We start from the raw sequence: 12,789 nt of genomic DNA, 5'->3' as shown, positions 1-12,789 counted from the left end.
CTGCCTGTCTGGGTGGCGTAGTCTGAGAGTACTCGCATGTTCCCGCCATTGTCTTGGCAGCATGGCCTGAAAATGCTGAGCACCTGTCTGGAAATGGGAGGCATCCTGTGGTCCATCTCAGGCAACAAGATGTCAGGCCATCTCAGGTGTCTTGGACCACCCCTGACAACAGAGTTAGTGTTAGCGAACACACCACAATGGCTTGTGTTCTGATTAGAGTTTAGGGGTCCAAGAAGTTCTTAAAAATAAACTTATTTAAAAATTAATTTGATAGAGTCAACTAGAGTCACTAAATAGGAGCAGAGTGAGGTTTTGGCCTCTGAGGAATAGGAGAGGTTTTTGGCCTCTGGGAAATCTGAGAGCATCCAGGTTTCCCAGCATCCAAGAGCTTGCTTCAGTTGTGGTTTCTGCCACTCACAAGCAAAAACCTCCAGGCTGCTGAGATTCTGGAGAGAAGCATTTGTCAGCTGGAAATTATCATGGCGGCGCCTGCCTGTGATAACTCGACTTCTCTGGAACAAGCACCAGGCAGCGTGCACCAGGCCGAGGATAGAGAAGAGGAGATGGCAGCTTTCCATACAAATAGAAAAATTCTGCTGGCTGTGAATTCCTTGCTTTCCCCCTAATCCTGGAAATAAACATTAAGACAAAACTGAAATGGTTATTTATTGCATTAATCAATCCCTGCACAGAGAGATTCCTGTGTGTGTTTGAGAGGCAGAAGTGGGGATGCAACCAGACTTCCAGAGCTGGTATATTGCCAAAGGAGTCAAAAGAGATGCTCTGCTCAGTGCAGCCAAGGCAATCTGTTGTCTTACCTTCTCCCATGTCTTTGGCCGGCTGAACACATGCAGAATGAACAGGTTTAGCTGCACCACCCATCATCTCTCCAGAGCATTTGCACACAATAACCTTATGCCCAGAGGATTCAGGGCTCAGTTAGCAGCTGTGTTTTGTTTGCATCTTGTTGAGTTTTGTCTAAGGGAAATAAACATCTTTTATAGACATATTTATTCCCATACTGAGATTAGCACCATCGCTGGAACTTGCTGGCCTGTTATTGTTGAAACATAGATTGATTCAGGCAGCTTTGGTTCTTCAGTGGAGTGGAAAGGGAAGTGATTTTGACAGCATAGACTTGAATAACTTTATGCCACCAAAGTGTTGCTGCAGAGTGAGTGAGTGGATGGGGGAGACACACTACTGGATCTGCCCCCCCCCCCGGCTTGTTGATTTGTGAACAAGATTACTCATTTAATACCTAATCTTGAGCTTTTCAACTGAATAAGTCAAGGAAGGTGGTATGAGAGCTAAGGTTTTGCTCAAGGATAAGAGGACAAAGAAAACGTAACTCTTTTCAGAATGCATGGTAAATTGAGTCTGGATACCCTTCTGTGAATCTACATATTTCACTGTGGTAATCTTCTTAGTAACTTGAAGGTTAAGAAATCAAGGTTCTGGTGGACCAAAGGGACAAAACCCACCAACCAATGGCTGACATGCAGAGCGGCCAAGTTGAGAAGTAGTGAAGCTGTGTTCAGCACAGAGAGGCTGCTTGGAGCACAGCCAGAGTATTGCGAAGCAGCAGAGTATGCGTGGGGAAAGGGAGGAAGACTTTTGTCACTTCCCCCTGTACTATAAGTGCTCTTTGCCATCAAAAACATGTCTCTGAGGGTTGTGCAGTCAGATGCTCTGAGGGGCGCTTTCCAGACAAACTGCTCAACAGCAGCAAAATGTTTCCATTCAGGCAAGTTGCATTCGAAACGTAAACAGCAGGGGAGCAGTCTCGCAGAAACTAACAACCCGAAGAAACAGCAACCTTTTTATGCCAGATATATGACATCCTAGCTCTATATCACAGTGATTAAATTCAAAACAAGGCATTGGAAATGTGAATGGCACCCTGCTGTCCACGTAGGGATTGTGGTGTCACAACGCAGGAAGCGTGGAAGCACACTTCTGAGATACAACGTGACACTGTTGCAGGGTCTGATCTGGAGAGCACCAGGGAGTGGCTTCTGGCACTTTGGTGCCACCACCGAGAAAATGGTTGTCCTATGTAGCCACCCATCAGACCTCAGGCATGGTGGAATGTGAGCAGAGCCTCCCTCTGAAGGCATCATCGTGAGAAAGCAAGCAGTCCTTGAGATACCTTTTGACCCAAGTCATTTCTGGCTTTGAGTGTAATAATCAGAACCTTGAACTGTGCTTGGAAACAAACCAGGAGTCAATGCCAATTGAAAAGGGTCAGAGTGATACGCTATGAATAACAGGGCCCTGGCAGCAGCATTTTGCACCAGTAGTAGTTTCCAGACAATCTTCAAGGCAGCCCACAGAGGATGTTGCAATTGTATGTGTCGTGTTCATTGTGATCACTCCAGAACTGCACTACATGCCAAAAAGTCTAGAAAATGGAGATAAGATTGCTCAAGTGTTGAGGCAGATGGAAAGGAACCTGGTCAACAATGAGACAGAAAATTATTTATTAATTTCATTTTCATCCTACCCTTCTTCCAAAGAATTGTACATGGTGTCTGTCATTCTCTACCCAATCCTATTTTATCCTTTCAACAATTAATGGAGAGAGAGAGAGAGAGAGAGAGAGAGAGGCCCAAAGTCACTGGGTAAATTTCTTGACTAAGTGGGGATTTGATCCTGGGTTTTCCATGTCCTAGTCTGGCACTCTAACCACTACACCATGCTATTAACTATGGGGTTTGGAGTAGCAGCAGGTAACTACAAAGTAAAGGAATACCATAAAGTGGATAACTATAGTATACTGTTTTTGTCAGTATATGACTGCAGGCAATGAGAGCATGAAAATAGGAACAGCTTTTCTTGGTAGGTGTCTAAAAAGAGGGTTACAAAAAGATGCAAATGTTTTCTCAGTTTTATTTAAAAGAAGAAAAACCACACTGGTGCTGTTAGGTCACTGTGATGGAACTTGGTCCAGCCTTCCTGGAATGCAGTCAGAGGTGCAGTTCATTGGAAAGCGGTCTCGGCATGAGCAGTACAGAATCCCAGCAGTTCCCTTCAGAGAGACAAGCCTGTTTGGAAGTTTCTATTCGATCTGTGCTTGTGTGGTACCCAGATACACTCCACTATTTTTAGGAGTGGTGAGAAGAAAGATATAAAACACATGTCTTGGGATAAATTAAAAAACAAACAAACCACCAACTGTTCAGCATCCAGATTCATATACTTTAGGGTCGAAAGTTGAAAATTAAAATACTGCCCCTCCTCCCAAAAACCCACACACATTCTGAAAAAAAGAAAAAAACAATTCCGTTGTGCTGAAGGCCTATTGAACCAAGTGCTTTTATAGTAGAAGTGCCTCTTAGCACAAAAAAGAGTTTTGCCTCCAAAAGGCCGATCACATAGGGCTGTGGAGGCCTCTTCAGGGATGGCATTTCACAACTGGGGAGCTTCCAGTCAGAAAGTGCTACTTTGCGTTGTACTCTAGCAAAGCCGGTCTCGTTTTGCAGGCCCAGATGATAGTAGGGCTTCTAGTCTGAAGATATTACATTTAATTGCAAAGATATGACATCTGACACTTCTGCTACTGACATGATGGGTGTGAATTTGGGGGCATGTTTTGGAGCTCAGATCAAGGGAAATCACTTTAAATCTTTAGATTCATGTATACTATGAGATGTGAAGTAATGCTCAGGACACATGTAGACCAATATAAGAAACAAGCACTGATCTTGAATGTTGCTAAATATCATAACATGGGAACTAAAGCCTATGTTTTATTTTCCCCTGGTTTGTCAGCAGTGTCTCTGAGTATTAATCAATTTTTACCGACGAGGAGAGGACCCATAGATCCGTGGTATATCAGTGATTCATGCTTTGCATGAACAAGGCCCCAGGTTCTGTTTCTAGACTCTAGTTAAAATGACCTTGAATCCTCAACTCTTCCTGGGGCCTTGGACAACTGCTACCAATCGGAGTAGACAATACTAATCTAGATGGACCACTGAACTGACTCAGTATGAGGTGATGTCATACGTTTTATGCCTTTCTAGGTTCTGCCATAGCTTAAGTTTCATAATGTGCTCAATAATAGAGTAAACAACGTTTTCATGCTCTAAAGCAGTAGTTTTCAAAAGGTGTTCTAGTAAAGGCTATCAGAGATTTTCAAAGAGAAGATCAATAATGGTAGAAACCATGAAAGACAGTTTGTCCATCGCACTGCCAAGCCCTCCCCTCTGCAGTCAGTGCATAGGGAAGTATTGACTGTGATCTAGAATGTACTCTGGGCAATGGAAAAGTCCAACAGCAGGGGCGTAACTACTATTAGGCAAGGGGAGGGGGCCCCCAGAGGCAAGTCACATGACTGTATATTGTGAAGTGTGTGTGTGTGTGTGTGTGTGTGTGTGTGTGTGTGTGTATCAGCGAGGGGCCCATTTTAAAATTTTGTCTCTGGGCCCACTCCAGCCTTGTTATGCCCCTGTCCAACAGGCCTATCTTGTGTGTGCCTAAACGGATGGTGCACCCTAAAACACTTCCTAGAATCCTCTGTAATGCAGAAATATTTAACTACACGCGGGGGTTCCTCAGCAGACAGATCTGTGTGATGTTGCACTGCTTGAAAATGAATGATCTAAAGAGCAGGGACTAGAATGATCTGAATGGAAGCCAGATCTGTCCTTTTGGTTCTCCCGGGGTTTTTTTTAGCCTTGATTCTTCCTGGAAGGATTCCACAAACACAACTTAAGCATATTAAATGTTTTGATTGTAAAGAGGCCTCCGATTAGAAGTATTCGCTGAGCTGCCTCCACTTCTGAGCAATGTTTACTCATCTCCTTCCAGAATGATGCCGGGGGACAACGAGTGCTAGTCAACAAGTGGAGCACTTTCAACAAGGCCCGGCTTGTGTGCTCCGTCCCAGGACCAGATGGCATTGACACATACTTTGATGAACTGGGTAAGAGGAACTTACGCTCCTTCTTTTGGGGGCCCCAGCTCCTTGCTTTCATTAGAAGTCAAGCCCTGAATATTGCAACTTGCTTTATGGGGCCCAATGAATGGGCTGATAGCTCCTGATCCGGCCGAGCCCGAGCCTGAAATACACCTGAGGCAGCAAGGTGGAGCCCCCCACCTCTGGCAGCGTGCAAACCACTCTTTGTGCCACTCTTCCCCTACATGCTGGAGGTGGCGGCGGGGAGCTCTTTCCTCCTTCTGGCAGAAAGAGAGCACTTCTCTCCCTCCCCCGCCATCAGTCTGTGAGCAGAGAGGGTGCTTTCTGCCCTGCCCTGCTGCTGCAGCTCTTCTGCCTCCTCCTGCTCCCTGGCTTTTAGAAATGGTTGGGAATGGGGCGAGGAAGGAGAATAGAGTGGTGAGTTAGCCTTCCTTCTGCTCCCTGTTCCTCACCTTTACAAAGCCAGGGAGCAGGAGGAGGAAGAAGAAGAGATGGCAGTGGCAGAGCAGTGATGTCACTGCTCACACCACCAAATAAGGGGAGGCACTGGGGTGGCGAGGTGAAGTGAGGCAGCTGGTGGAAGCTACAGGCACAGGGCAATCTTGCCACCTCTGCCAATCCGCCACCTGAGGCAACTGCCTCATGAGTGGACAGACCCTGCTCTCGATGCTGTAACAATACTGAAGCTCAGCAGCTGTGATCAGATCAGTCCCTTCAATGCGAATCTTTTGGGAGTCTTGGGTATGGGTTATAAGTAGAATAAGTAAAAAAATAATAATATGAGGATAATATGCCTTTGTGTTATAAGAAGTAATCAGAGAAGAGGGACACCTAAATTATAGGTTAGGTTCTACTGGTGTGTTGCAGCCTGCGGTCATATTAGGAACATAGGATGCTGCCTTATACTGAGTCCGACCAGTGGTCCATCTAGTTCAGCATTGTCTGCGCAGACTGGCAGTGGCTTCTCCAAGGTTGCAGGCAGGAGTCTCTCTCAGCTTTGTCCTGGAGGTGCCAGGGAGGGGACGGTACCTTCTGCATGCAAGCATGCAGGTGCTCTTCCCCATCCCCAGAGGGGATGCCCTGCTTAGCAAAGGGGAGAATTCATGCTTGCTACCACAAGACCAGCTCTCCTGAGTAGGCCACCAGACTGCAGGAATTGTGAGCTGGGAGCAGTGTGGCAAAATGGACCACGTGAATGACTTCTAGGTCAGGCGGTCTCCTTTTAGCAGAATGTTTAGAATTTGCTGCAGCAGAGCCAAAAGGTAGTTGTCTCTTTGGTACCAGAGCTCATCAGCTCGACTGCTTGCAATGCACACACCTCCATAGCTGATACTGCTTCCACTAACTCACCTCTAAGGAAAGAAAAGGAAGAAATTATTGACTAGAACTAAACTAGATCTTAGGTCTTTGGAATGCATGTGTTGATGAGCCAACAGTCAGAGTAGGTGCATGGGATGTACTCTGGAGACGTGAGACTTTTAAATGCTGTGAACCAAACTTCTCTTAAATAGAGGATGTCTTTCTTCTGAGAACTAAAGATGGAAAGAGCCCTGAGGTCTATGCCCTTTTTAGCACCATCAGGTGAGATTTTTGCTCCTGTTTCTTGATCCTCTGTGGTTTTATCTATACTGCTGATTGGGGGGGGGGGCGTTATCTGGTTGCAAATAGCAGAATTATGTAAGAACAAGTGGTGATCTGCAAGGAACTTGTATGGGGAGAGGGGAAGGTTGGGCCAAGAGAGAAGGGAGATTTCCCCCACTTCCCTCTCCTCGGGAATTCCCCACCCAGTGGGCAAGGGGAATCCAGGGAGGCCTGGTACTGCAGCCAGTGAGCTTCTCTTCTCCTTGTCCCTAGAGGCCTAAGGCTTCTCTCCTCCTCAGATCAGACCGGAAGAGACATTGGGCACCTCGCCCCTGGGGCAAATAGCAGCTTAGGGTGGCATTTTCACCAGGACGGCAGCATGAAGGGAAAAGATTAAATGTCACCACCCCATGTATCCCAATCTAATCACACACAGACACACACCCTGCAGCTCCTATTTAAGTTTTTAAGAACACACACACACGGGGCCAAACTATTTTATTTATTTATTTTTATTTATTTATTTGGTTTCTATACCGCCCTTCCAAAAATGGCTCGGGGTGGTTTACACAGAGAAATAACAAATAAATAAGATGGATCCCTGTCTCCAAAGGGCTCACAAACTATGTGTTTACTATTATGCATAGACCTTGTGAAGTTGGGGTTAGAACTCTGGGCTAACTTGAAGCACTTCAGCCCATGTCCAGTACGCTGCCCACAGAACCATTCCAGTCTTGGACATTGGCAATGCATTGGAATGGAAAGCATCCAGTTGGGATGTGTGAGGGCAGCCCTCAGACTGCCACCAGTATTAGCTTCCAAAGCCACCAGTAGTAGCTTTTTTGACTGGTTCCACTCCCAGTCACTGAACTGTCAGAAAATATCAAACAAACAAACAAACAAACAAAAAACTCAGCAGTGTGGTAAATAAAGTGGGCAAGTAGACATGAGACGGGAATAAAACAACAGAGAGAGACACCAGTAAAATAGTGAAAAACCAAGAACAAGCTTACTGTAATAAAGTCTTCCAATAAGTCAAAAAATAGTACAGGAACAAACTGAAAAATTCAATCGGGCAAGAGTATAAGTTAACAATATAAAACAAACAAGCCGCTAGCCTTCTCATCCAAGGCCTAGCAGGTTCCAGTAAGCCTCGCTCCCTCCCTGCCACTTTCCCCAGCAGCTTCAGCCCGACCCCCCTTTGCTAGTGTTCCAGCTAGGCTGCCCTCCTCCATTTTTAAAGGTGCAGGGGCTGTGTTACAAATCGCACTTCAAATCTCCATCTGTGCACATCCCTAGTTCCAGCCTTCCAGCTCACACATCACCCTGCTCCTTAGCAGCTCTCTCCAGTACTCTCCTCTTGCTATTCAGTTCTGTCCTTTTTATCCCATTCCAGAGACATACATGAACCAAATCAGAGAGATTCTCCCCTCAGGCAACCAGAACTTTCTGTCTCGGCCTGAACACTTAGTAACCTTCCCTCCAAAACTCTGCAGCCCACAACTTGCTGCCTCAGACTTGGCTGTTGGTCAGCAACCTTTTAGCCCCTGCAAAGCTTAGAGGGAACAAACCAAAGAAAACAATCCATAAAACATTAAAGGGAAGGAGGAGTGTTCAAAGGGTGTTGCTAGACAGGGGTGTGCACAAAACCGGCTGACCTGGTTCGGTTTGAGTTTGAACAGAACCGGGCCAGTTCAGTTTTGCCCCCCATTGAACCCCCACCCCGGTTTGGTTCAAGGGGGTTCGCGAGTCAGTTTTTAAAAAAAGATTTTTTTTAGTACTTACACCCTCCAGGGGGTTCCTCCGAGTATGCAGGAAGGGGTCTGTGGAGGTTCCCCCTCCCCCCCCCCAGTTTGGGCATTCTTAGGCCCTTTCCAGGCCTTTCTCCTTTGTGGTGGCCATTTTGGAGGCCGTGGTGCATGGACAATGGGCCTCTGTGTGGCCTGGGTCATGCCCTGGCCACTCAGGGGCCCATTGCGCATGCACAGCAGCTTCCAAAATGGCCACCGCGATGGGGGAAAGGCCCGGAAAGGGCCAAAGAATGCTCGAACCAGACGATCTTTGGCACGGGGAAGGCCGGCGGGGGAGGGAGGGGAACCTCCATAGACATCACCCCCAAGGCCTTGGAGAAGCCCCCTGGAGGGAGTAAGTACTACTACTACTACTACTTTTTTCAAATTAACATGCAAACCCCCCGAACAGCGGGGAGGGGGCATTCAGCCCGGGGTTCGACTGAACAGGGCGTGGTTCAGTTTGACCCCAAACTGTCAAACTGAACTGGTTTGATGTGCTCCTATATGTAGCCTTATAGATTTTAAGGCTGCATTTGATTCGATCCCTAGTACCCATCTATGGTATAAACCCGCTAAAACTTCATTAGACCCTCGTTTGCTATTCTTTATTCGTTCATTATATGAAAACACCTTTTAAAGAGTCAAATGTGACATTCAAGGACACCTTTCAAATCCAGTCCCCTCACAGAGGGGGGCAAAGCAGGGCTGTATTTTGGCCCCTTTTTTGTTTAATCCTCTATAATAAAAGGCTTGATCGTGATCCCGTGTCATTTCTCGGCCCGTGTCTTTCTCGGCCGCATGCCCAGAACATCCGAGAAAGATACGGCTGCCCAGACACAGGCGGCCATGTTGGCTCCCGGACTGGGAGCAGAGAGCAGGGAAAGACGGCGGCAGCGGCAGGAACGACTGGCCCCGCTGGTGGCGGCTTCAGAACACAAGAGCAGCAACCCCCCCCCACTAGAGCCCGTTATTAAAACGGGCTAAAAAATACTAGTTTTTATATAAACTCCTTCGTTTTCTGTCTCAATGAGCCTTCTTTCCATCAACCAAGAATAGCCTGGAGAGCCATTTCTATTTTATTATATGCTGATGATGCGGCGATTGTATCTATCACGCCATTAGGAATGAGACGCGCTTTGAGAGCCCTTGCAAAGTTTTGTGAAGAGCAGGTGCTGTCCATCAGTACCCAAAAAACAAAAATAATGGTTTTCAGTAAGCGTAGGAGATCTTATAAATGGTTAATCAATGGTAGGAGCCTTCAACAAGTTAAAGCATATAAGTATCTGGGCCTCATATTCCATTCAAGGAATTCCTGGAGACGACATTGTGAGTTTGTGACTGCAAATGTTCAAAGATCCATTGCAGCTATTAAGAAATTTTTTTACTCTAAAGGCACTCAGAACATCCCGGCAGTGCTAAGGGTATATCAGGTGAAACCTCGAGCTCAGATGCTATATGGTGCCTAGATTCTTTTAGCTGGGAACTTACAATCTTTTGAAGTTGTTCAGTCAAAGTTCTTACAGGACATCTTCCAGCTTCCCAGCTGCGTCCTGAGTGCAGCTTTGCGTTTGGAAGCAGGCGTTATTAGATTAACTGTTCAGGCCCGGCTGCAAGCAGTCTTATATTGGCTTAAACTTACTAGCTGTCCCCAAGGGCTAGGCTCACTAACTTTGGTGGATGATTTCTGCTCCACTTGGAAGAGGAATATACATGACACCCTGGGTAATTGTGGCCTCTAGGAGCAATATATTACGGTCGTTAAATTATGATCAGGCAAAAAAGATCATTACACAAAGAGGGTAAGAGACATAGAAAAGCAGAGTGATCTTAGCCTGATTGCTTCCAGATATAATTATCTCAGCTTTTCAAATTACCCGAGGCCAGCTGCGTACCTTACACATTTGCCTACACCCAGGCTGAGAAGGGTCTTCTCTCAGGCCTGTTTTAATGTCGTCTCTTCAGCTGTGCTGGAGGGCAGATTTCGATGGATCCCCTTGGAGGAACGTTTTTAGATTGTGAGCCCTTTGGGGACAGCGAGCCATCTTATTTCTTTGTTATTTCTCTGTGTAAACCGCCCTAAGCCATTTTTGGAAGGGCGGTATAGAAATTGAGTTTTTAATGATGATGATGATGATGATGATGATGTTTGTGCCCATGTGGAGCTGCTGAGGTGGAAACATTAACACATATTTTGTTTAACTGCCCTTTCTATGAGATTGCCTGTTCCATTCAGATCGCCCCCTATCAAAAGAAACATTTGGATTGGTCTGAGGAACATTTTATTGTTTGCTTTGTAGGAGATAAGCATGAAGAAGTTACTCATAGGATTGCTTGCTTTTGTTCGGAGGCATGCAAAATAAGGTGTCTGCAAACTGTTTTTTTAAATTTTTACTTATGTTATTGTATTGTACTGTATTGCTCTTTGCTGCAGTGTTTATTTGGTCATTGACCGTAAATAAATTAGTTCAGTTCTGAACTGGTTTGAAGTTGAACATGTTTGCACATCCCTATTGCTAGATACTTAAAAGATCTGAGCCCTGGGCTGAAAGGGCCTTACTCAGACTCACAACCTTCCCTTCATGCTCTCTAAAGGAATTCAACACACTCTGCATTGTTAGGGTCCTATTAGGATCCGGCACCTGGCCCATAGTGTTTTATTTTCAAATTCCCTTCCCCTTTGCAATCACTTCTTGCAGTGGACTTGCCACCACATTAAATTTGGGGAGTCTGAGAGAGTTTACTGTAAATTCATATATTATTCCTCAACTTTTTCCCCCCTTTTCTTTTTGATAGCTTTGCTGGCATGCAGTTTTTCGAAGCAGAATTTGGGGGTTGGGTGGGGATTAACAGTATTGGGGTGTGTGTGTTACTCACCTCCTTCTCCAGGGCTTTTGCCACAATCTCCTCCATTGAGCTGAGCACCAACCCAGTGGTGTGGCTGCCTGCCACCTCCTCTATTGAGCCCAGCAGCTGGGTTGCCTCTGGGCACAAGAGCCATGCACTAGCCCTTCCATTGGGCCCAGCAGCTGGGTTGCCTCTATGAGGGCCAGCTGCTGCCCCCTCCATTGAACCTGGGAGCTGTATTGCTGCTGGGCACAATTTGAGGGTGTCCTCTACCAAAAGAACCAACCTCCAGCGCAACCGCCTCCCCCTCCCCTTTGTGCCCAAGTGGAAAGGGAAGGAATAGAGAGTTGAAGAAGAACTGGGGAGAAGGTGCTTGGCTCCATCCTTCCCACTTTCCATTACAAACCATGCAAAATGGAGGAAATGGGGAGCAATGCACAATGGAGGAAATGGCGGGGAGCACCTGCTGAGCTGGAATTTTAACTCCAGCCCAGAGCATGCCCCCCGCCCACCTCCTGCTTCAGCCAAAGTCATTGATGGGGACACAGATAGGCAGTCAAGAGGTTCAGGACATTTGGGGCATGTGCCCTTGTGCCTAGTATCAGCAATGCCAATGCATCCAGTTTTCTCTCCATATCTATTTTTCATGAGTTAAGGAATCATTATAATTGCCATTTTTCAGAATATAGGGAGATAGGAAGCTGCCTTATAATGGGTCGGACCACTGGTCCATCTAGTTCAGTATTTATACTGACTGGCAGCATCTCTCCAGGGTTTCTGGCAGGGGTGTTTCCCAAGAGGCTGAACTTGGGACCTTTTGCATGTGAAGCATGTGCTCTTCCACTGAGTGATGGCCAGATCCCAAGCAATATTCACACTGTAAATATAGATGCTGTGAAGTTCTGTTCTGAAGAATTGACAAAGCAAACTCCTCCTAGATTATTGTGGAATTAAGTGTAAGGAATGTAAATGGGAATGTAACTGTTACATTGCTACACACACCCCAATATACTTTTGCTTTGAAATGCGCACTTCAGTAAACATAAAAACAATCCTTTCGCAATGCTGTGGATGTGTTTATGAAGCACTTTCCCCCAGACAGGTTTTAAGTGTGGGTTAAACCTCTCTCGTTACAGCAATGTCTTCCAAGGCTTTGCCATCTGTGTATATCGCATGGCTGACATCTGGGAAGTTTTTAATGGGCCATTTGCCCATCAAGATGGCCCTGATCATCAGTGGGCAGCCTATGAGGGCAAAGTGCCTTACCCGAGGCCAGGAGTTGTAAGTATCTCAAATTTCTATTTTGAAAAATTCTTGTTAGTGGCTGGAGTAGATGCATGAAGGGGTAGCTTGATGGATCCATACTTGCTGCAGGGCATTGGTGCTTTCCAATTGAATTCAGAACAGAGTTCATTTGGCACTGAACCAAAGTGGCCCACTGCTTTTTCCATTGGCTTTTTTTTGTTTTGCTTTACCTTGTACTTCCTTTTCATGGTCTGTCACAAACTAAGATGCTAATCTTGGGAAATTGGCTCTCTTCCCTTTAGACTCAGTCTGTGATAGATTATAATCCCTCCCTCCCACACACATACAACAAAACAGCACACAGAGGTATTAGACTTTGGTAGAGCTGTCACCAGTTTATCA

The 12,789-nt window shown here is 46.0% G+C and overlaps 1 protein-coding gene across 13 annotated transcripts in view; it reads left to right on the top strand.

The window, feature by feature from the left end:
* SEMA3G (semaphorin 3G) overlaps window positions 1-12,789 on the top strand; it is a 147,287-nt gene that overhangs the window by 122,759 nt on the left and 11,739 nt on the right. For all 13 annotated transcript variants that reach the window (XM_053299543.1, XM_053299540.1, XM_053299539.1 and 10 more), the window contains 3 exons: window positions 4,816-4,930; window positions 6,436-6,505; window positions 12,279-12,423. In XM_053299543.1, the coding sequence (XP_053155518.1) occupies window positions 4,816-4,930; window positions 6,436-6,505; window positions 12,279-12,423 (330 nt within the window). The remainder of the gene's footprint in view (window positions 1-4,815; window positions 4,931-6,435; window positions 6,506-12,278; window positions 12,424-12,789) is intronic.

This window comes from Hemicordylus capensis, chromosome 2, assembly GCF_027244095.1.
Source record: "Hemicordylus capensis ecotype Gifberg chromosome 2, rHemCap1.1.pri, whole genome shotgun sequence".
In the NCBI taxonomy this organism is placed as follows: Eukaryota; Metazoa; Chordata; class Lepidosauria; order Squamata; family Cordylidae; genus Hemicordylus; species Hemicordylus capensis.
The sequence above is the reverse complement of the archived record's forward strand: the minus strand, read 5'-3'. Positions and strand labels throughout refer to the sequence as shown.